At 41.6% G+C, this 24,705-nt stretch overlaps 1 protein-coding gene across 2 annotated transcripts; it reads left to right on the top strand.

The window, feature by feature from the left end:
- The first annotated feature begins 309 nt into the window (after positions 1–309).
- LOC114787034 (protein AF-17-like) lies at positions 310–23,198 on the top strand. Of its 2 annotated transcripts, none has more exons than XM_028974746.1 (21): positions 310–403; positions 1,906–1,985; positions 3,402–3,456; positions 3,579–3,688; positions 3,817–3,920; positions 4,240–4,333; positions 4,535–4,651; positions 5,566–5,664; positions 5,920–6,070; positions 6,381–6,781; positions 7,571–7,919; positions 10,078–10,208; positions 10,674–10,791; positions 12,763–12,829; positions 13,184–13,329; positions 13,529–13,750; positions 14,736–14,812; positions 17,003–17,343; positions 18,675–18,771; positions 18,904–19,122; positions 19,219–23,198. In XM_028974746.1, exons 4-21 carry the CDS (start codon positions 3,641–3,643, stop codon positions 19,249–19,251), a joined length of 2,814 nt encoding a protein of 937 aa, XP_028830579.1. In that variant the 5' UTR covers positions 310–403; positions 1,906–1,985; positions 3,402–3,456; positions 3,579–3,640; the 3' UTR covers positions 19,252–23,198. The 2 variants fall into 2 exon arrangements, with proteins under 2 accessions (XP_028830579.1, XP_028830578.1); XM_028974745.1 differs by lacking the exon at positions 310–403 and adding an exon at positions 439–751.
- The last annotated feature ends 1,507 nt before the right edge of the window (positions 23,199–24,705 follow it).

The following is a 24,705-nucleotide window of genomic DNA, read 5'->3' as shown; positions in this document are numbered from 1 at the left end:
TGTCTTCAGAGCCCTGTGTCTAATTAGCCTTTACCTGCTATTTGAGAGATGGTCATTTTCTTGTGTTTGAAGGTCCTATTTTTTTCCACCGTTTCAGTGCAGAGAAATGCTGGAATTTTTTACATTAAATTTACACACGTTTTTATAAAATTCTTAATCTACAATTATATTATAACCATTCATTCGTTTGAATATTGGTCTGAATGCTTAAGAGCAGTCTTTAAAGTCAGACCTCAAGGTGGCGCTATGGCACAGACCGGTTCAAACGTCTCCCCGAATTCCTCATGCGCTCATTTGCATGTCCGGTCCCTGTCAAGCCCGCCGCGGTCCACGGCTCTGCGACTAGCCTGCTAGAGCTCCGCGCGGAGAGGGGACGCCGCGGTGCGGCCGTAGCATGTCGTGAGTGAGTGAATCGGTGTGGGTCGGCGCATGCGCAGTGCGCCCTGTCTCCTGTGTGGGCACGAGAGGACATCACGGAACAAGTCGCTTCCAGGCGCCCCTGCGCGATGACTCGCGCCTCCCCGGTCGCCGTGTAGAACCCCGACCACGATGCTAACCTTGTCGACGTGTTCGGGGACCGCAAGTCTCCCTGGCGCCGTTTAAGTTGTCGCCAACCCAGATGAAATAACGTATGGAAACAGCATGCGGGAAATGGTCGGAGGCTGCTGCGTGTGTTCTGATGAGCGGGGCTGGGCTGAGAACCCGCTGGTGTATTGTGATGGACACGGGTGCAGCGTCGCAGTGCATCAGGGTAACTGGCCTTCACGTATTACACCGTTGTTACGCGTCGGCGGGACGCGTGTGCGGACGTCCGTCGGCGGTGCGACGCCGTGAGCCTCGCGTCGCGGGTTCCGTCGCCGCGGAGACGGTTAGCCGTCGCTAGCTCTTCTGCCTCTTCTTCTTCTTCTTCTGTTTTTTTTAGTGGCAAGGCTGCGTGGGCCTTTGGATGCATTGTCGGCCGGGCGCTGCGCAGCGTGCTTTGTTGACATCACGCTGTTCCTTGGTACCGCAGCCGAGACCATTTTGTCTTCGGTGCAGCGCGGGTCTGGAAAGTTTTGAGCTGGAAAAGTGTGCCGTTGCAATAATGTCGTATTGCGTGGATAGACGGGGGCGGGGGGAGCGTGGACGGTCCGAACGATTTCTGGTGGGGTGGCAAGAGTGTGCGGGTTTCCTGCAAAACTCAAAGTTGTAAACCAGAGATTTCAGATGGAGGGAAAATCAGGACGTGTTTAATGTTTTTTTCCCCATTCAGCAGGTTCATTACTGAAGTTTTAAAATTTCAGACTAGTCAGAAAAAAGGTTTCCAGATTCACTGTAAAATGAAGCATTAGTTATACATGCACTGCAGATTTGCAGTGATTTTAGAAGGTAGTCTCCACGCTTCTACGCTTCTTCTCCTCTTTTGGCCCTGGGGGGAGGTGTGTCCCCGTAGTGCGCTCTGGTAAACTGGGTTACCTCGGGTCATCCACAAGCACAGTCGTGTGTTGGTGCCCTCAGGACTGCAAAAAGTGGTGGCTAGTAGGAAGGAAGGAAACACGTTGTGCAGCGATTCCGTTTTCGTGGTCATCTGAAGTTATGATCTGCTGTTCCCAGTCTTAAGGAGAACAGGATCCCACTTGAAGCTTGGCATCTCTCTCAATGTTTCTTCCTTTCATAAAGCTGGTCTTGCTTTTTTTGAATTTCAGATATAAAGCTCTGTTGGATGCACTGTGTGACGGTGAATTTCGTGAAAGTCATTGTAGTTATATTGAGGAGGCTTGGAAAGATGGAATGATTGTATTCAGAACATATAATGATATTTGACTGTAGTACAAAGTCTGCTTTTCATCATGTCATCTTTTAGAGATGTTATATTCTGTAGTTCAGCAAGTGGTGGAACTCACACCGTTGTCTGTGGTCTTGCAGCATGCTACGGCATTGTGCAGGTGCCCACCGGACCGTGGTTCTGCCGAAAGTGCGAGTCCCAGGAACGAGCAGCACGAGTGGTAAGACACTGCTAAAATAATAATAAATAAAGTGAAGTAATTGGGATACAGAGCACAGCACACGGTGACACAACGAAACGTGTCCTCTGCTTTTAACCATCACCCTTGGTGAGCAGTGGGCAGCAGTGACAGGCGCCCGGGGAGCAGTGAGTGGGGACGGTGCTTTGCTCAGTGGCACCTCAGTGGCAATTGGAACCGGCAACCTTCTGACTACGGGGTTGCTTCCTTAACAACTAGGCCACCACTGCCCCAGAGTGGCACATTTGAATGGATTGGAAATCTGTTCATGATTCATACCTGTCATGTGTCCCAACATGACCTGAGCGGGCAGTTTCCAATGACAAAGGAATTATGAGTCAGAATTTAGGCTACGCCCATGACCATCACTCTCTGATGTTGAGTCAGCGTTCAACGCCCCCTGAATCAGAACATCTTACTCATGATATATTCATCTCAATACATGTTGGCATGCTTCTTTTTTCCATTATTATTTGGAGAGACACTGCTCCATAGGTCAACAGAGTTTTAGGCCAACAGGTTACATTCAGGATAAAGGCCTCTAATGTAAAGGAAGAGGAATACTAAACAAAAACTGTCTAAAACTGATATCAGAATTTCTGGGAGTCCCAACTTATTACTCGCTTGCACATACGTGAAAAATCAACTTTAATTCTTCAGGGCAGGGCTGCCATCACCATATATAATTATTTTATGTTTAATAGCCAATTTTCTGCAATACACATTTGAGTAAACAGGAACATTCATTGATCTTTTAATCATTGTGTCAAATAAATTATATTATAAATAGGATATATGAAGTGAGGTGAAGGTGATCACAGTGCACACAACAAAATGTGTCCTCTGCTTTTAACCCATCACCCTTTGTTAGCAGTGGGCAGCCATGAAAGGCGCCCAGGGAGCAGTGTGTGGGGACGGTGCTTTACTCAAGGGGACCTCAGTGGAACCTTGGCGCTTCGGGATTTGACCCTGCAACCTTTCAGTTTCCTTAACCGCTGTGCCACCACGGCCCCCATATCCAACTAATCGCATACAACAAATTTTGGGTTTACAGAAAAAGCTACTTTGAGCGGAACATCCACATCTGTCTGAAGTGTGAATCAGGAAGCAGGCAGGGTCTTGACAGTAGTTACCTTTCCAGTTTCATTTTTGATACTGATTTGGCTGAATGTTGTTTGTTCTCATAAACAAATTACTGAGCTGCATTCGTTTGCATAATGGAAATCCATCTGCCCTAAGGTTTTGTGATTACTCACTGCACTCAAAACTCTAGGTCCCAATCCAAAACCGTCCAGATTGTCTTCTATGGCGGTCAGGTTATTCTCTGAATCCAGTGGCCATCGTGTCGCATTTTAAAATGCCAGCGTTTGTGATCTTCTATCCTCCACTTCCTTTCAGAGATGTGAGCTGTGTCCCCACAAAGAGGGTGCCCTCAAAAGGACTGACAGTGGAGGTGAGCGCCTTAATTCTTTCTCAGCCCATGCGCCCATGCTTTTCTAGTACTCTTGCAGCCCTGTGTTTTTAACCGATGGCACTATGTGTCTTGTTTGCATTATCGTCTTCTTCTGTCCCAAGGGTGGGCCCATGTGGTGTGTGCTCTCTACATCCCCGAGGTGCAGTTTGCCAACGTCCTCACCATGGAACCCATCGTCCTGCAGTATGTGCCACATGAGAGATACATCAAGGTTGTTTCCTCAGGCTTTTGTCAGTCCTCTCGGCTCTCTCTCTGCCTGTATTTCAGTCAATAAAAGACACAGTCGTGTGTATCGATCAGTGACTTTATTTCTAATTTTGTCTCTCTGACGTGCTTTAGACGTGCTATATCTGTGAGGACCATGGACGGGAGAGCAAGGCGGCCTGTGGTGCGTGCATGACCTGCAATCGATCAGGCTGCAAACAGGCATTTCATGTTACCTGGTAGGTAATTAAATATAGTAATATCGAGTAATTCTTACAATTAATTATTGGATTTTTGTTCTAGAATCTATATTGCGAAATCGAATAGCTAAATATAGACTATCCTAGCATTTTTTATGTTTCCATTTCCTACAGTTACCTGAGATACAGAGATTGTAAATTAAAAATGAACAAAAAGGCACATAATCCTCAGTTATGAACAGTATGCCCAAAAGGTTATATTAATATGGTTGCAATATTGTCTTATTTCTGTTTGTCATTTTGTAGCCAAAAAGATATATGTGTCTGAGTGTGTGCACACTTGTTTCTGATTCTGCAGTGCTCAGATGGCAGGTTTGCTTTGTGAGGAAGAGGGACCAGAGGCAGACAATGTTAAATACTGTGGCTACTGCAAGTACCACTACAGTAAAATGGTGAGAGTTTTCCATTGCAACCTGCAGACGGACAGTTGTTAACAAAAATAACATTTATTTATTGCTCAATACAGAATTATTGAGTGAAAACCCCAAAATGCTCCCCACCACCAAAATGTCGATTCACTGATTCACCACAAAACTAAAAAGTATGGGGTAAAGTATGCTCATTATTCAGTTTTTTTTGTGTGTCTTTGACAGCAAAAGAAGATGCGCTCATCCAGTGATAACACAGGCGGCTCATTCAGTCAGCCCAGAGGTCACTCCACGTCCCCATCACAGGACAAACACAGCTCCCACCACCACAGGCCCCGCAAGGTGAGTGTGTCATGGCTCTGTGAGGTGCCATCATCATCTGTCCATTCAATCCTGCCAAAAGCAATTGATGTGAAGCCTGTGTGCTGGTGGCGATGGTCTTGGTATACCTGAAACATAAAGGAGCAGTCCTGGGAGAGGTGATTATACCAAAAACATTTTAATAACAGAAAAGTAATACTTTATTTATTTTTGACTCTTTTTAACAAGTGCTCATAAATGGCAAAAATATGAAAAATTGATAGTTAAGCTATTTTGAAGCTATTTTAAACAGCAGACACTCTAGTCAAACCGCAACGAATATGTAGAAGACAGCCAATATTATTGTTTTTATAATACAAAAGAGACTTGCAAGTACATGTCTCATACACAACTTACAGGCCCACATACGTCAACAATGGAAGCAAAAAAAGACATGTAAGTGTGTTAGAGATACAATGAGAAATTCTGTTTGCCTGTTATAAAAATAACAATTAACCAAGAAACTAATCAGCAATCAAAGACTACAAATTGCAATAAAAGATGACTTTGGTAAAGTGTTCATGTATTGTTCATTGTTTCCCACCATTGCTGGGAGATAAAATACAAAACAATACTTGTGCATAACTGGTAAATGTGGTAGTCGTTAAATGAACTTTTACTGTACCATGTGTTTTTTGTGGGGGTTTTTACAAGAGTTCATGGATTGTGTGCGTTTGTCATTTCCTGACCTGTGCTGGCATACCGATTTGTCCTAGTTTACTTTGTAACACAATTCATACATATCAAATCTTTATTTTAGGACTTTCAATTGTTTAAAAAAAAGGAATGATTGAATGGAACTATTTTTCAGTGTTTCATATAAAATTACAAATTACACTCTTATTTCATATTCACCGTACCTTTATGGTATTTCTTTCTATACAAATATTTCTCAGAGCCACAAGGACAAGACCAAGCTAAAGGAGCGGCACAAGAAGGCTTCAGACAGTAGCATTCCCAGCCTGGGCTCCTCTCTTTCTAGCAACCTGGAAAAGGTCTGCTGGCCTCACACACATACTCATTTTCTCAACATGCTCAGTAAACTGCCAAGATGCTTAATTGCATCAAGTAATTATTATCAAGTAAAAATGAGCAAACAGTACATTTATTTAAAAGATTAATGGTTATTACCATCATTACTTTAGGGACCTGCCTTCATTAGATTGACCAGATTAGCATGCATGACGTCATACATTAAATTAACAGGTCTTCACTGACTGAGGATTTTGCTGGGTCGTTTGTCTATGTAGTTGTCTTCCAGTCACCACAGCAGCAGCAAGGATGGTGAGGGAAAGTCAAAGAAGTTGAGCTCTCATGGCCTGGGGTACCGGAGTAAAAAGTCTGGGAATCCAGGGAAAAGCTGCTCTTCTTCCTCTTGCTCCTCAAGCCCCTTCAATGCAGGTAAGTTATTTTATTCCTCTTGTCTACATGCATACATTTTTAAAAGTCTAACCTTATTACACACACACAATTTCAGAAAACCAGCATGAAGAAAGCTGGAGCACCCAGAAAAAATGCGAACATTGACCATCTCAAACTATTTACTCTACCCCACATCTTTCATCAGGAAAAAAAAATAATGTTTTTCACATTTTTAGATCAAACTAATTATAGATCAAACTAATCCATATCATTGAATGCCAGTTGCCTGTTAGCCATTGCCTGTAACCTGTAATTAGTTTGATCTTTTGCACTTTTCCCAACTTCCCAGGTGGTGCCTCTCTGTCCACCAATACTGAGTTCCTCCAGTTTTCCAGTCACCTTGAACGCGACCGTGAACGTGACGTGGAGCGCAACACCACTGAAGAATCAACCGAGGTTCGGGAAGAACGAGTAAGAACTAATATTCAGGAGGAAGAGGAGGAGGAAGAGGAAAAAGACGAAGAGGAAAAAGAGGCGGAAGAGAAGGAGCAGGAAGAAGAAACTAGGAAAAAGAAAAGAAAGCATCACACTCCCCCTCTACAACCACCTGCCTTGACACCGGCCAATGGCCCACAGGGCCATGAGCGACTAGAAAGTGATGCCAATACCTTCGAGACCAAAGTCACCATCTCCACCTACGGCTCCATCATGCGCATCACTTCCTCCTCAGGCCTGGGCTCGGGGAGCAAGGTGAAGCTCCAGATTGTATTAATCCTGTGCCTCAACAAATCCTGTATGCTGCATGTGGTTACTGCACAACAGAATGTGTTGTAAGGACTTATTTAACGTGCATGACGTGAAGTCTCGGTCCTGGTGGGCCTTGGCCACTAGAGGCCACTATTAAGTACAGGAAGATTGAAATTATTTTTTTAAGAAAATTGTTTTTGCTTTTGTGTTGGTCTTAGTGGTCCCATAATACTATATCTGAAGTCTCTTTCCTGAATTACAGCCACTTTTATCCAATCGCACAATGAGATTTGCACTAATTTTTATGTCCAATCACCAAACAACTGTTATGCTTTGCACATTTTCAAGCTATGATGGTTGGTGGAATTATTTTTTAGGGGAGGGGTAGGAAATTCTCTGGCCAGACAAAGCATGAGAAAGGGGAGGTAACTTTTCCAGTTTGAGCTGCCACTCTCTTCTGTTCTGCCAAGGGCGGCAGAACACTGGCGCAGGTAAACAGAATGTGTTTATGGAACAAAACAGAAATGCAGAATTCCAGGCTAAAAATTGTACATGAGTTACATGAAACATGTGTATGGACGGACAAAATCAAGCAGGGGTAAAAGGGAAAATATGACAGCTGAAAACAGAAAAAGTGTAAACATAGACATGGTAAAAGACAATCAACACAATGTTAAATCCAATTTTCTGGTGACTTCAAGCTACTCTTAGTCATCAAGGCAGTTACTTATTAATCAAAGAGCTTTTTAGTAGCATTTATTGATCAAGTGTACTGTTTCTACTGTTCTGAAGGTGCGCAAGCTGTCTTCCAAACCCAGTAGCAATTCACTCCCATCTACCCCTCCTGTTCTTGATGAGGCCGGCCAGAAAAACCGTTCGTCCTCACCCAGTCGTGAGAGACGTCACCGTGGCAACAAGAAGAGCCGCCATGGGCCTGGTCGGCCACGGGGAAGCAAGAACAGAGAGCGCGAGAGGAAAGAAGATGATCACCATCATCACCATCACCACCACAACCAACAGCAGCAGCAGGGGGCACCAACATTCTCGTCTTCCCTTTATCCCAGCCCTCCCAGGCTGCCCCCAGCTGCCTTCCCAGCATCCTCCAGCACTGTGCGTTCCACCAGCTCTCTGCTCAGCTCTGGTGAGGCAATTGGGTTTGTGTGTGGGTGTGTGTGGTGCTTTTCTCTTAGCTTCCTGTCACTGAATACATGTGTGAGTGTGACTTCCTGCTCTAGGTTTGTTCACTGTACACAGGATGTGCATCATCAGTGCGCTGCTGGGAGGGGAGGGGTGATCCTGCGCCTCTGTGGGTGCTGACATGAGACATCTTGTCATCTGCAACCTGCAGTGAGGTTGCCTGATTGTGCTTTCCTCAACAGAAAGGCTGCTGATACAAATGTTTTCATTTGCTGTCGTAACAGACAATTGGCTGATTTATCAATGGGATCACTGAATAAGATCTTTAAATGTACTTCAATAATCTGAGAGATAATCTGTAGGAATTCTTAACTGTCATAATTTCATAAAGTCTACTCAGTGGTACAGAGATTAGATATCCAATATAAAATGAGATAAGATGATCAATGTAGAAATAAGCAAATAAATAGTCCTAGAATAGAAAAAATAAAACTGTGAAACAGTCGGTATATACATAAAATATATATTTGTGACATTTTACATGTGTACAGAGTGGGTAGATATACACATATTGCACTTAAGAGAAATGGAGATGGTGTACTTGATGTGTGTGTGTGGTCAGCTGTTGTAGAACCTGACAGCGGTTGGCAGGACCCTCTGAATCTCTCCATCCCACATTGTGGGTGCCGCATCCTGCCACTGAAGGACTTGCTCAGTTCTATCAGGGTCTCCTGCATGGGGTGGGATATGTTGTCCAACAGGGATGACAGCTTAGCCACCATTCTCCTGTCACTCACTACTTCCACTGGGTCCAGAGGGCATCCTAGAACAGAGCTGGCCCTCCGGATCAGCCTGTTCTGTCTCTTTCTGTCCCCAGCAGAGATGCTACCTCCTCAGCAGACCACACCATTAAAGATGGCTGAGGCCACCACAGAGTCATAAAAGATTGGGCGCTTCACCCCAGAAGACCAGAGCTTCCTCAGCATATACAGCCTGCTCTGCCCTTTCCTGTAGATGGCCTCAGAGTTGTGAGTCCAGTCCAGTACCTGTAGCTCTCCACAGCAGAGACAGGAATCAGAAGGTCTCCCAGTTAAGGAATCAGAAGGTTGCCGGTTCGAATCCCGATCTGCCAAGGTACCACTGAGGTGCCACTGAGCAAAGCACCGTCCCCACACACTGCTACCCGGGTGACTTGTAATGGCTGTAAGGGTGATGGTTAAAAGCAGAGGACACATTTCGTTGTCACCATGTGCTGTGCTGCAGTGTATCACAATGAAAATCACTTCACTTTCACTTCACTTTCAGCTATGTCCATGGCCATACCCTGGATGTTTAATGGTTGTAGTGGTGGATGTTTGTGCCTGCGGAAGTCTACCACCAGTTCTTTTGTCTTTCCAGTATTGATCTGGAGATAGTTATGCTGGCACCAGTCCCGAGTCAGTTCACTGTACTCCTTATCATACCCATTTGTGATGAGTCATCCGAGAACTTCGGTAGGAAGCAGTTGGTGGAGTTGTAGGTAAAGTCTGCAGTGTAGATCGTGTAGAGGAAGATGCAGACCACCCTGTCTGACACAGCCCTGAGTCCTCACATACTATGGTCGGTTGGCGAGGTAATCCTGGATTTAAATGGTGAGGTGATGGTCCACTCCTGTGTACTCCATCTTGTCCCTCAGGATTGTGGGAAGGATGGTGTTGAATGCACTGGAGAAATTAAAGAACATGATTCTCAGGTCTCCAGGTGAGAGAGGGAACGATGTAGGAGGTGAATGATGGTGAATTTTTCAATGAAAGAAAAATGTATCACAAAAGTGTTTCACTACAACTTAAAATATGTTAAAATGTTTGCATGACACTATCACTGCATCTACAATCAACATCTGCTAAAGAACCAGTAGTAATGCATAATTAAATTCAATAATTGTATATTGGCATTCATCTTAGCTCATATTTCTTTGTTGTTTTCTCAACATGCAGTGTACAAACCTGTATGATGTATCAAAGTTTATTATAAATTGCAAGATTGATTAATGTTCACAGTTTAAAGTAAATCCTCTAATAGTCTGAATAGATGTTTTAAATAAAGATCCTTTTCTGGGCTATTTGAAAGGATGTGAGATGTTACCTAGATTCGATAAGGCTTCTGTGTTTATTTTTCCATAGGAATCTACACGAGTCATAAGGAGCCCCTGTCTTTGGGCGGGAGCGTGTGCAGCACGTCTCTTTCCTCTGGTCTCCTTCCGTCCCACATGTCCTCTCTTCCAATTCCACCCAATTCTGCTCCCAACACACAGGTGAGAACCTGCAATGTTAGGTGAGGTCAAGCTGCTTATCAGTTAAGTTATTTATTTTCTGTTATCTTGGAAAGTTCATATTTTCTTTCAAAAAACAGAAACATCAGTAGAGCTTGCTGATTACTCAACAACCTATCTAGTTATTCTAGTTAAACTCCACAGGCTATGGGGGGTCGGCACTGTCGGGTTTTTAGGATCAACTTGAGTGTTCTGCAGTTATCTATGCCACTTTGTTACTCATTAACGTCCTGATGCAGTCTTGTCTATGCAGATTAAAATCACACACTGCATTCTCTTATACCTGTTTTGGCCACATTTTGCTTTTTATACTGATATTGTATTAGAGTTTTCTGATGTGAAATCCCTGTTTTTGTTTTTTACTTTAGGTTACAAGGCTCACGTTGTGGCTAGTTTGAACAAATATTTTTGATCCAGTTTGTTGGCTGTTTTTGGTTCCCTCCACAGATGCATTCAGGCCCCAGTGTTTCCTACAGCCTCAGCTCCTCTCAGGCCTTTGGCAGCTGCCTGTCAGCAGCTCCTTCACTACCTCCTCTACTCAGCCAAGCACAGAGCTCACTGCCAGGTACAATACATCTGGAACGTATTCACAGTTCATTACTTTTTCCACATTTTGTTATGATCCAAAATTGATTAAATGCAGAATTGAGAATTCTACACACAACACCCCATAATGCCAACATGAAATTAGTTTACTTGAGGTTTTAGCAAATCAATTTTTTTTTAAATCTGAGAAAGTATTCACAGCCTTTGCCATGGAGCTCAAAATTGAACTCAGGTGCCTCCTGTTTCTCTGGATCATCCTTGAGAAGTTTCTGCAGCTTAATTGGAGTCCACCTGTGGAAAAAACAGTTGATTGGACCTGACTGGAAAGGCACACGCCTGTATGTCTAAGGTGACAGCTCGTGTCAGAGCACAAACCAAGCATGACGTCAAAGGAATTGTCTGTAGACCTTCAAGACAGGATTGTCTTGACACAAATCTGGGGACATTTACAGAAAAAATTGTGTTGCTTTGGAGGTCCCAATGAGCACAATGGTCTCCATCATCCATACAAAGTTCAAAACCACCAGGACTCTTCCTAGAGCTGGCTGGCCACTTAAACTGAGAGATCGGGAAAGAAGGGCCTTAGTCAGACATGGTCACTGTGGACAGAGGAGAACATTCTAGAAGGACAACCATCTCTGCAGCAATACACCAATCACGCATGTATCAGGCCAGACGAAAGACACTTCTTAGTAAAAGGCACATTGCCAAAATGCACCTGAAGGACACTCGGTCCATGAGAAACTAAATTCTCTGGTCTGATGAGACAAAGATTGAACTCTTTGTATGCCAGGCGTCACATTTGGAGGAAACCAGGCAGCGCTCATCACCAGGCCAATACCATCTCTACAGTGAAGCATTATGTGGAGATGTTTTTCACCTGCAGGAACTGGGAGACTAGTCAGGATAAAGGGAGAGATGACTGCAACAATGTACAGAGACATCTTGGATGAAAACCTGCTACAGAGCGCTCTAGAACTAATGACCCTAAGCACACAGACAAGACATCAAACGAGTGGCTTCAGGACAATTCTATGAATGTCCTTGAGTGGCCTAGCAAAAGCCCGAACTTTTCAATCCAATTGAACAGCTCTGGAGAGATCTTAAAATGGCTGTACACCGACCCTTCCCATCCAACCTGATGGAGCTTGAGAAATGCTGCGAAGAGGAATGGGCCAAACTGGCCAAGCAATGTGTGCCAAGCTTGTGGCATCATAATCAAAAAGACATGAGAATGTAATTGCTGCCAAAGGTGCATGCAAAACCTCAAGTTAACTTTTTTCACATTGTCATTATGGGGTATTGTGTGTAGAATTCTGAGGGAATATTGCATTTAATCCATTTTGGAATACAGGGTTTCCGCAAATCCTTAAAAAGTCTTAGATTTGATTTTCCAAAATTAAGGCCATAAATCCTTAAATCCAGAGTTTAAAGGTCTTAAAATTACTGCAGACTCAAATGAAAGAAGCCTTCAATCATTCAGTAATCCGCTGGTCGCTGGGCACTGTGCACTTCCGGGTTTCCTAAATGCACCGTGCACATGGAAATGACCAGGAGCGGTCCTAGCCTGTTTGGAGCCCTGTGCAAGCATCTGGCCTGGATGCACTGCATGTAGCTAAACATGCTGAATGTGTGGTGGGAATTTCATTATGGAGAGTAAAAGAGGTGTTTGAAGTGAAAATGGTTATATATCCACCACACCGGAATGAGTCATATAAGAAAGAAGAGGGGAGTACAGAGAACAGATATTCTATACCCTGCTGGAAGTTCCTCTAGCTTGTAGAGAAGTAAAACAGATGTGTTGCATACTGACCATTTTTAGCACTAATCCCCATGGAGCTCTTTGCTTAGCATCATAAATACCTATGAAAATTTCTTATGGAAGGTGTACCATAAATACCTTAAGTTGAGCATGTATTGTGTATGGTCTCTATGCACTTCATAGGCATTTTGGGGGAGGATTATATAACCATCTTTGGCTTTGTTTTAGAGTCTGATTTAGAAGACTGCCGTTACCCATGTCAGGGTAGCTCCCCACGAGAGAGTCTTTCCTCACAGTAAGTAACACTGTTCTTCTGTGTGTGTTCTGCAAGCATTCTGAACTGGTCTATGTTTGCCTCAAATTGTAAATCATCGATTTGAGGAAATACATATAATGTGTTAATGCATTGATTATGTCATTTTACATACATTTACATTATTTATCAGACTTACAATCAGTAGTTTCTGGGACAGTCCCCCAGGAGAAGCTCAGGGTTAAGAGTCTTGCTCAAGCACATGGGCAGTTATTAGAATTTGAACCTGGGTCTTAGGCGACCAACCATAGGCGAGAGTGTTACCCACTAGGTTACCATTACTTATACATTTTTCTTTTTTTGTTGAATTGTTTTCTCTCCACCCTTCTACCCCAGGTCTCCTATGAGCAGCCTGCCCCTACTATTTGACCAGAGGGACAGTTTGGGCCACACCAGGCCACCTCTAGAGAACGTTCCTCCAGCTAGCTCCCACATCGAGCTCCTGCTGGAAAAGCATGGCAACGGAGAAATGGGTGTCAACAGTAAGTCCTTCATCTGCTGATTGAACAATGCAGGTGCAGCTAGGGCATGGAATTGTAATATTATTACCATTAATTAACTAGATTTGTAAGCTTGTGCTCTGCACTTTACACTGAAGCTGCTCATTTGTACTGTGATTTTTTTTTTAACTCTCAGAGCAGGCTAGAAACTAAAAGACTTGTCTGTCCTCCTCTTCCCCAGTTGTGGAGATGCTCCAGTCACTTCACTCCCTGCAGCAAGAGAACCAGCGGCTGCAGGACCAGATTCTCAGCCTAACGGCCAAGAAGGAGCGTCTCCAGTTACTCAATGTGGAACTGGCTGTGCCTTTTATGGCCCCTGCACAGACTTCCATTCAGGCTCCACAGGCCCCTCCTCCTGCCCCTGCTGTCTCCACACAGATGAGCTCTCTCTCCTCCAGTCATGGTGAGCACATTTCCCAGTACCAGATCTGTTAAAGCTAATAAAAGGAACATATAGTTTGTATTACAAATTACAATTATAATTATTAGATCAGATTACAGATTTTACATAACAAAATGGGCTTTGATGGAGCATTGTCACTGCATAGTACCCATTTTCGTTGCATTTCTGTTAGGGTACTAGTGTGCGTAAATTGAACCCAAAACACATGGAAGAGGTATTTTGGGGTCAAATGAAAGGATGTAGCTTTTTCTTTTTTCTTTTGTATCTTGCAGCACTAAACAATTAGCACAACAGCATGTGATGTATGTTCATATTTGCATTTGGTCACCATGAAAATAGTTACAATGTTGTTGCTTCTCTCAGTGTAGTGTGAGACTTTATCAATGGACCACCAACTGTGACAGTCAATAATTTCACAATTGAAACCTATTTAACACCTCAGTGATCAGCACCACAGACAGCTCCTCTTTAATTAGCCAGGTACTGAATTTCATTAATACAGTATATTACTTCATACTATATGATGAAATACATGGGATGGGGCTCAGAATGATTGTCCCAGAAAATGGTGCCTGTAATATGTCCATGAAATTGTAGTTTGGGTGACTGGCCCCTGTTCTGTTTGAGCCAATTTGGCTTTTTAGGTTTTATTTGGTTTAGTCTGATCGTGGGTAATTACCTTGTAGACAGCACAATAATTCCTTACCATGTGAATATAATATTTTTATTAAATATTATTTACAGCATACACTATCTGAGGTGATATCCAACAGCAATTAAGGCTTTGCTGGGTGAACTGGCTGTTGGAATATAAACTTTGTTCCTCATTCCAGTAAAACTTTTATCAGTTTTTTATGCAGTTTATTCTGCAGCTGTGGCTTCTGGTAGTTTCCACAGTCTATACATGAACTGTGTGTGTAGGTGGGTGAGAGTGTTTATCTCTGTCACCCTCACTGAACCCCTGTGTTTTTACCTCTCACCTCAGACCCCTTGTGCACCAGTAAGAGCCCCCTCACCAAGAGCTGTTTCCTCAGCGACAACTCTTTCATTGCCTCTTCTGAGGTGAGAACTCATCCTACCATTTTCCTTTTCTTTTTTTTTACTTTCCAGCCCATAGTCTTATTCCTTTTAACAATGGACCCATAGATCACTTCATACATTCTGTGAGCTTTGATTGTTTTTAAGGAACAGACCAATGTGTTGAAAGGTGTATTCCTGGTTGAAGTGCTAGCTCTCACACTGAAAATTGTAGAAAAATGAAACCTTCAACCTTCAATTTTATGGGAAACAAATTGTATGACTAAAATAGTCATACATTTTATGACTATGACCTGTTCCACAATTATTGGTCCCCTAACAATTCCTAGGAAATAAATCTAATTGAAGTTTCCTTGGGGTATAATGGAACATGTGAATGGAACATCCCATTCAAGTAAGGCAGGTGTGTGTTGCCCTTCACAAGTCAGGCAATGGCTACAAGAAAATAGCCACTCACCTGCACCCACCCATATCTACTGTCAGAGGAATCATTAAGAAGTTTAAATCAACTAGAACTAGAATTGTGGAACAAGCAAAACAGTGAGGAGGAGTTTTCAAAGTTCACTGTGGTAGCATCTTGGGGTCACAAAGTCTCCAAAATAACCATCAGGTGCTATCAAACAAGCTGTTTGGGAGGCATAGACAGAAAAGCACTTTTCTCACTTTTAATCATAAACACAAAGGTCTTGAGTTCATTAAGCGTCACTGGGGCTTCAACTGGGACTGTGTGTTTTTGTCAGATGAGACCAAGATAGAGCTTTTTGGCAAACAAACACTCTAAGTGGTTGAACACAAAAGATGACTGTGCAGAAAAGCACCTCATGCCCACAGTGAAGTATGGGGCAGGATCGGTGATGCTGTGGGCCTGGAAACCTTGTTAGGGTGCATGGCATAATGAAATTGAAATTTGAAATACCAGTTATGTAATTTGGCAGATGCAGGGGCCACAGCCTGCACCAATCAGCCTGACAACAGGGCTCTAATCATGGGCTGCTCCTTGATTAGGGTCCTGTTAAAAGGGACAGGAAGGAAGCAGACAGACGTTAATGTGGACACAGTTACTTACCCTGTGTTTGATTTCAGTTCCTGGCATTATTCCCAATTTATTCCCTTGTTAGTGTCGATTCTTTTGTGTTTTAAATAAAATCCCTTTTTTGCCACAATGTCCTGCTTCTGCGCTTCCTTCCCCTTCTGACCTCGAGATGTGAATATTTGTGGTTGTTAGGACAGGGAAAGGTATTAATTACACTGCCCTATCTCCTGTTCTGGTCAAATGCATAAGACCATATTCTACTGTGTATTCTGTATATTCTACTTAATACTTTCTACAAATACTTTAGTACATTGTATATTTCACATTATTAGTGTGTGTATATTAACATTTAGCATTTTATGTTGGTGTTGCTTTTGAAATTGGAGTGCTTTTTTCCATTACCTTGATGAATGTGTTCTAGGTTACAGTTTATACTGTTTAACTGGTCTATGTGGTGTTATGAAACTTCGGTGGGTGGTGGCAAATACAAAGTGTGTGGCATATCTCATGGTCACAGATCGAATGTAAATTGAATGTGGATTATTTAATGTAATGGCTGGAAAATTTGCTTAACCTGTCTTCCACATAAATAATACAGTTGTACCAGAGCGATTTATGATATTTCATAATGCAGACTGAGGGCACTGTAATAATTTATTTCACCCAGAGCACTATGTTTTAAGAGAGTATAAAATGAGGGAGGGGTTATTTGGTGCATTACCAAAACAACTGTCCTGCCCTGATGGCTGGAAACCACTCTGTTAATGATGGAATATCTGCATACATGTAGAGTGGACATTCATCAGCAACAATTAGTCTTGAATCCCACTGGAATCAAGTGTTTACTAGTGCCTAAACAGTTAGACTGTGTCATTATTTCATAGTTTGTCAATGGCTGTTTTTATTCTTTTTGTCCTTTTTCTTTTCAATTGTTTCATTCTAATTTTAAAAATGACCTAGACAGTAGTTTACATGGATTAAAGTAAGCTGTCATGCAGCAATGATGCATTCTGGGAAATTATGCAAGCAAGGGTATTATGTTTTAATCCATGATACTGTTGCCTCTTTCCAGTTAGTTTTGTTATTCAAATAAATGTTGGGAACATTATGTGTTACAAATTGAAAGGAAGTTAAGTTTGTTGTATGAAGTTGACCAAAGATTGTCTTTTTATGTTTTTCAGGAATTCCACTCTGGAAGCCCGTCCCGCAGTAGCTCCTCCCTCTCCTTCCAGAGCACCCCTCCCCCTCAACAGAGTCCTGCATCTTTTGGCCAGCCCTTGCTAAATGGTTTGGGGCGGGGATTAGGTGAGGGGTTTGCTGGAATTGGTGGTACTGGTAGTGTGGTGAGCGGCCTGATAGCTGGTCTGACAGGAAGTCCACAGCTATCTATGGATGGTGTGCTGGGTGTGATTCAGTCACCCATCCAAGGCACCTCACAGACTCCTCTATCAGCACTACAAACACAACCCCTCACCACCCATACACTTCCACAGGGCCATCAGCTGCTCAAGAGTCTCAGTCCGTAAGTGATAACCTTTTAAACTGTTATACAATTAAAGATGACCACATTTGTGGGGAATTTAGAAGACCTTTCAGCTCATATGTTGGAACTGAGCACAATGGGCACTTTGTATTTGTATTCCAAGTGTGTCGGTCCAAAATGGCTAGAAAATATATCTGAAGTAGGCAGACACATGATTTTTTTTCCCATTACCGTTCATTTAATTCAATATGGCTTCTACATTTTTGAAAATTCTGAAAATGTATATTTATATATGAATTCACTTAATTGTCTTTACATGCAAAAGTATACATTTTGGAAATTGTCTTTACATGCAAAAGTATACATTTTGGAAATACCTAGCATTTTAGTGGTGGCCTAGTGAGGGGCAGTGGTGGGCTAACGGTTAACGAAGTGGCCCCAAAATCAAAATGGTGATTATGAGGTGCCACTGAGCAAAGTACCATCCCCACAGCTCTCCAAGGGTGATGAGTTAAAAGCAGAGGACACATTTCATTGTCACTCTGTCACTCTTTGTCACATTCACTTCACTTTACTCCGGATGAAAGTTAATAAGAATGTTTTACTACCAGTGGAACTGATGTGGACTTTTAAGCTAGAAGTTAAAACTTTGACACAGTAGGAAGTTCCAGCAGGTTCACAGCCTTATATAGACATCAAATTTGCTTTCAAAAACAGAAAGGATTTAGAATTGTTGAAATAAAGCACTGATAATACATACAGTGCACTGATAAAGCACTATATGTTTGGTTTGATATGCAAATTGTGCTACATTTCCATATGTGACAAGTAAACAAGATCCATCATCTAGAATGAGAAAGTAGGGCTGTCATCTTCTAATTTTAAACTCAGTTCTAAACCATTAAAAAATGGTTAGAGTTTGTCTTCTGGGTGTCAGAAATAACTACACACCTAAAAGAATGGGCTGGGGAGTGGTTAGATTCTGCTCTCCTAGATAAAATAAAATAGAATGCTGTCTTTCTTTTTTGTGTGTGTTTATTTCTGTGACTTGAAACAAACAGCCCTTTTGCACTACATATTATATAGTACATATTAAAAACCTTTAGAGTTTGTAAAGGTCCATGCAAGAAAACCAACAAATATGGTTGAACTTGACTTGCCTGAGCATATGCTTCTGATCAAGGTGAAATGTCTATGAAAGTTTTGTATGTAAATTTCTTGTATGGTTTGCATTATGTAAATATTTATGCATTATTCTTTTTTTTTTAAACCATACACTGGACAACCATTCTGTCTCAGAGGAAACTGGCCTTTTGTGATATATGTGTTGTGACCATGGTAAGAGCGGTGAACGGTGTTTTGTGTTGTAGGTCGACTCTGCTCTCTGAGCAGCAGAAACAGCTGCTTCTCCAGAAGCAACAGCAGCAGCAGCTCCAGCAGTTCCTCACCTCACAAAACTTCACACCGGTAAAACACAACTCTTGCTGTGGTGATGTTCATGGCTGTAGATGTTCATCTACGGATGATTAACTCTTAATAGATAAATTAATCACCCCTCAGAGGTTACTTGTATATAACATGCCCACATGTCTCTGACAGGAGCAGCAAGTGGTGGTCTATCAGATGCTCCAGCAGCAGAGGCAGCATGAGCTTCAGCGCCTGAGTGGCACACTCTCATCAGCCCCCTCTGCTGCACTGTCGAACACCATGATCAGTCAGTCCCCTGGCCTGCTCCCCTCGGCCACTGGCTCTCCCCTGCAGGCCAGCCAGGGAAATGCCCTCTTTGGCCTGCAGGACAATGCACTTCACAAGTCAGGGGTGAGTGAGTAGTTGCCATTTTTTTTTACAACTGTATCCACCCAAACCATGAGGTCCTCAGATGTCCTTAAGATGTGTCTGTTTTCCTATTTTCAGTCAGTGGGCGAGAAGGGTGGGGACAAGAACTGAGTACTTTTATTTCTCGTCTCCACTGGAGCTGAAGTTCTCTGCAGATGAGAAGGAACAGCCTAGCCAAATGATCTGCCTGGAACCTTCCACTATCTAGGTCTCCCACCTTTCTTTCCCTTTACCTTTATGAATGTTTGATGGCTGTGTGAGACCGATCATATTACAAGTATTACCATTTCAGCCTGCTTTTTATAGGCGAGAAATATAGGCAGCTTTGTTAAGAGAGCAATGATGGTCTGGCTGTTTTTCAGTTGCACTAATTGGTTTGCTAGACCATATTTTGTAGCTAGACTCTTCTTACTCTGAATGAGGTTCCGACTGAGAAAATACACGTAGACCCAGAGCGTTGGCCTGTCTTCCAGCCTCATCAAAGCCCTTTGACTGAACAAACTGGTTTCCTCCCTTGTGGCTTGGCATAGCTCTGGTTCTATGGAAGTGTGGTCGTTGAGTTGCATGGTGGCTCAAATGTTGGTTCACTCGCCAGTGTGTGTTTGTCTTCCTCTCTGACCCCTTTTGTCGGGCAAAAGCGGGTTTTGTCTCTGAGACAAAAGCGTACTTGTCACCTAATCTCTTTACAACTTCTAGTCCTTTCTGTAGAAACCAAGCCGAAATCTCTGTGTCAAAGATGAGGATCTGATAACGCTGTTTGAACCAACATTCCACTCATCCAATCCAAAAACGGCATACCCCAAAAAGTGGTTATTATGGAAACACAAAGGTTTGGTTCAGTAGCAGTAACAATGTAATCACAATTAATCAAGTAGTATGTTTGTCATAAGGCGTTATTGAGCAGTTTGTATCCTTTTCTTAAAAACTTCTGTTTCAAGAAATGTGCCAAAACGGCAACATTTGCCTCAGTGTACACTGATGCCCATGTGGGTCATTCCATGCCAGATCAGGTGATGATGAAGGCCCATATTCAGAATCTCAAAATGTATCCAATGTTATCTTGGAGGGCAAAATCATTATATGATTCAGTAGTCATATAATGATTTAGCTAAATTAAGAGCTTGGTTTAATGCAGTCACTAATAAAATATGCCATAATAGAATGTGCATTTAGTTGTAACAAAAATGTATGTTTTTTCAGTTTACATTATCTCAGTTACTTTCTAGAGACTAGTTGAGTTGTTTCTTAATTCAAGAAATGGGAAGTCATTTTAAACCATTTCAGTACCTGTAGCATTGGACCCCGTGGTCACTTTGAGCCAGAGAGGTGCTGTTTTAATAATTAGCACCAGTTATGCTAATTGCAGGCGTCCTCCCTAGAATATTTTGCACTTGTTAGTTTGTTGTATCATATTTGAAATATGCTACGCATTGTGTGAATGCACTTTTAATTAGCTGCCTGATAAATATGTTAAGATGCATATGGAAATAGACACATAAAACAAACATTACGGACATTCTGGCCAATCAGTGGCCCTTATGTTTCAACTTTTGGGAATAAGCACCAGTGTAGTCATTTTAGGTGTTGGGCTGTTTATGTATTTATTTCCCTAATGTTACAAATGGGCAAGATCTCCATAATCTGATGTGGCATCAATGACCCATATGTGATCTCAGTGTTCTGAAACGATGAGATATGTCCCACGTCCTATGTACAGTCATGTATAGTACAATAATCAGCAGCTAGCCTACAAGGAGCCAATTCAGGAAAAGAGAAAATGTGGTACTAAATAGATGACTAGGAATTAGATTCAGACTTATGTTAGATGTTTTGCACATTATTCAGAGGTGTCAGTGTTTTTAATCATTTTTACTATTGTTATTATTATTAACTATTGGTTTAGTAAGGATGCTTCTAGTAATGACTGACTACCGTTGTCTATAAGCAGCTTAGTTGCCTTAATGATTGTGATAAGTTCACTTAAAGAGTCCAAAGTCCTTTTCTCTTAATATTTGTCCCGGCATGTTAGGTACACTATTGCAGTTTAAAGCTTTTAAAGCCGAAGAGTGAAGAGATTTGATCCTGGCCTTTATATAAACAGGAATATATGAGAGTAAATAATATGAAGTAGTATTATTGTAATTATTAATACTGAATTAAAAGTAATATTTTCTTTTTTAAATGAAGGCAAACTCCCTTGTTTTGAAAAATAGTGAAGACCATATATTATTCAAATATATAATCTCATCGTGCTTAAATTGTGAAGTTTATAAAGATTTTTTTTTTTTTTTTTTTAATGGTATTTGCTGCTCATGTTCATTGCCATACTTTTTTTTTTCCTTTTCCATGTGGCACATCAGGGGTGACAGTTTGGCATCTCTATCCTGTGACAGTTGCCACGTTTACGATTTGCTCCACTAAATATTCCATTCACCAAAGTATCTCTTAGTTTTCTCTTCAACGTCACACTTTATTTAAATGTGCATTACACATCTTTTTCTGACTGAGGTACCAAAAGGAAATCAAAAGTCCCCCTGTCCTCTCACACTGTATTTTGTGGTAAATTATACCTCAGTCTAGAAGCTTAACAAATAGGAGATCAATTAATTTTAGAATCCTTACTGGCTGAACCTGAAGTAACACTCACTGTTGCCTTAAAGCCGACCATACACTAGGACAGTTCCGTGTCCGCAATCCTGATTATCCTCAACAGAATGGAAAAGGCCTTTTTGGCTTCACATACTCTTTCGGTGCTTTTCCAAATCTTCACTTATTAAATGTTGTATTGACTGTCCTCTGTAATTGTGAAACGAGAGTTTTAGTCTAAGCTAAAGAAAACTCCCTCAGGGCCTCATTCATCAGTGTGTAAACTGTGCATATGTTGAAATTTGTTTATCGTTTCTTTTATCAATCATGAATAACAATACATCAAATGCATGATCGATTGAGCAAACCCACAGTTTAGTAAATCTACTGATTAAAAGTAACTCAGTGACAGTGTTACACTGGGCGACGAAATGAAACTAACTTTTAAATGAAGTACAATCTGTTGGACAATTGCAGCATCTAGTGGTCACAATGTGATTACAATGTGATTTTTTTATGTGCTAAAACTTGTACTGTCTGAACAAACCCAATATATTTAAAAAGAGGGCACACAAACTGATAGATTTTTGCTGGTTGTTTAGAATCAGTACTATTGTTCTCTTCCTTTAATTGGGTGGGTTTGGGTTTTGAGTTGAGCTGCTTTCCTAGCTTTCTGAGCCTTTAGACAGAACATTTTCTTTCAGTACGGTCTACTAGAGGGGGGAAATTTAGTCACTAAGATCAGGACTTCTACTTACTCATGAGTTAAGAACTGTGTATTGTGTTGGTCAGAGGTTTTGTTGCTGCTGTAAAACACATGATTTGGGGTTGAATGAGACTCGATGAATGAGGCCCAATTTTCTGCAATAAAGTCCAGACAGGATTGAGGAAGTCAGAAATGTATAAAGCATGTGTTTAGTAATGAATCCATCATCTTATCAAATAGGAAAATGAGAGAAGTAAAATGCCGCAAAAGAATGTTTGAGTAACCCTGATATGTTGCACTGGGGCACTTTTTTTAAACGTTGAATTTTGAGTACAGATTGTTAACTGAAATACATGTTGTGGGTTTTTTGGGAATCAAAGTAACATGTTGCATATTATGTTTGTTGTTTTATGTATACCCTTTTGTATTACGACATATTTAAATAGTGATCTCGGTGACGTCAGTGGAAATGGAACAAAAATGTTAGCATGAAATGCAGAGAATTATTTCTCCAATTTAAAGGCGTTAAGACTATGCATTTTTGGTCAATTCATTTTTTAAGCTAAATTAAAGATAACAATGAAAGCACTTTGTTTTAAAAAAAAAAGTTGGTGTGTTGTCACTGTACATTGAAAATTCACTTGATTTTCAAGTTAAATTTGTCAATATAAAGATTCCCTGTAAAGTATTTTGGTATTTTTTATGTACAACAATAAACCATTTAGACAGCTGAACTTTTAATGTTAATAAATGTATTTTACTGAAACGTTCAGATGTTTTATTTGACAATGTTTGAGTGAGTGAATGTTACATACCTGCTTTGTCTAGCACTAGTGTCTGGCTGGACAGTATACAGTATCAGCATGTACCTGTATTAGAGTTTAGCTTTAAAATGGTCAGATAGATTTATTTTGTCATTGTTGTTAACATGTGCCATGTTGGAAAATACACTTGGACTAAAGTAAAGGTATCAGACCCAGTGCAACAGGTTTATAAATCCTGCACTTAGCCATGCCATCTCCATTCACAAGCATTTGTTTTAAAAAATCAAATACAATGTTGTTCAGAACAGCTCAGTGACTTCATGTGAGGCCACCTTTGCAGTAAGATGGTTTGTGACTTTTGATCTCTGCTATATACTCCACGGTCAATTGTGGAATAATTGGCCAGTAGAAGATTTAGGAACAACAGTGACATGTGTAAAAGCCACCAGAAAGCTCTACAGATTCTCTAACTAAATATTTTCAAACTTCCACTAGCATTATCATAAGCACAAAAAAGGCTTCAGCCATACAGTGGGCTAAGACCCACCCTGGGTGAGTCCCCACTCCTACACCCAGTATCCTGGGATTGGCTCCGGAAGCAGTAAGTAAGTGACTAAAGAAGCTTCGTGGAACTGGTATCCAGGGCCAGGCAGCTGCATGCAAGCCTCACATCACCAAGTCCAATGGCAAGCATTGTATGGAATGGAGTAAAGGCAAGACAAGTTTATTTATTTATAGAGAACATTATCATACACAGTGGTTATTCAATGTATTTTACAAAATCAGGAGAAATAAAAAGGAAATGGCATAATAAAAATAAATTTATTAAAATAATACATTTCACGTGTGAGAAAAGCAATAGAAAATAGTTCTGTTTTTTGCATCTGTTTAAAACCTGTGTCACCACCAACTGGCCAGATCCTGCAGCACTAAGGGGCCTATCAAGATGATAATGTAGAAGCAAAGAAATGTAAAGCAAGTGGATTACGAGTCCACTTTCTCTTACCCACTAGGCCAACCACTGCCCCCCCAGCATAAGTCGGGCCCAGAACTCTGAATTAGTAGTGCTTTAAAAATAGATCCTGTACTCAACTGGAAGCCAGAGAATTGGTGTCATGTGATCTCTTTTCTTAGTTCTGGTTAGGACTCTAACAGCTGCATTTTGAATTAGCTGGAGCCGTCTAATTGACACCATTAAGGCACACCAACACGGAATTAGTAATAACATGTAATAAAACATTGTGTTACCAACTGCCATTAGCACGGATGTAAATGGATTTTAATGACGGAATTTATCTTGGGGCAGTGGTTGGCCTAGGAAATGGAAGGTTGCCGGTTCGAATCCCGAACCGCCAAGTTACCGCTGAGCAAAGCACCGTCCCCACACACTGCTCCCCGGGCACCTGTCATGGCTGCCCACTGCTCACCAAGGGTAATGGTTAAAAGCAGAGGACACATTTCGTTGTGTCACCGTGTGCTGTGCCCGTGAACCACATTATGACATTTTAA

This window comes from Denticeps clupeoides, chromosome 3 (genome assembly GCF_900700375.1).
Source record: "Denticeps clupeoides chromosome 3, fDenClu1.1, whole genome shotgun sequence".
NCBI classification, from domain to species: domain Eukaryota; kingdom Metazoa; phylum Chordata; class Actinopteri; order Clupeiformes; family Denticipitidae; genus Denticeps; species Denticeps clupeoides.
The sequence above is the reverse complement of the archived record's forward strand: the minus strand, read 5'-3'. Positions and strand labels throughout refer to the sequence as shown.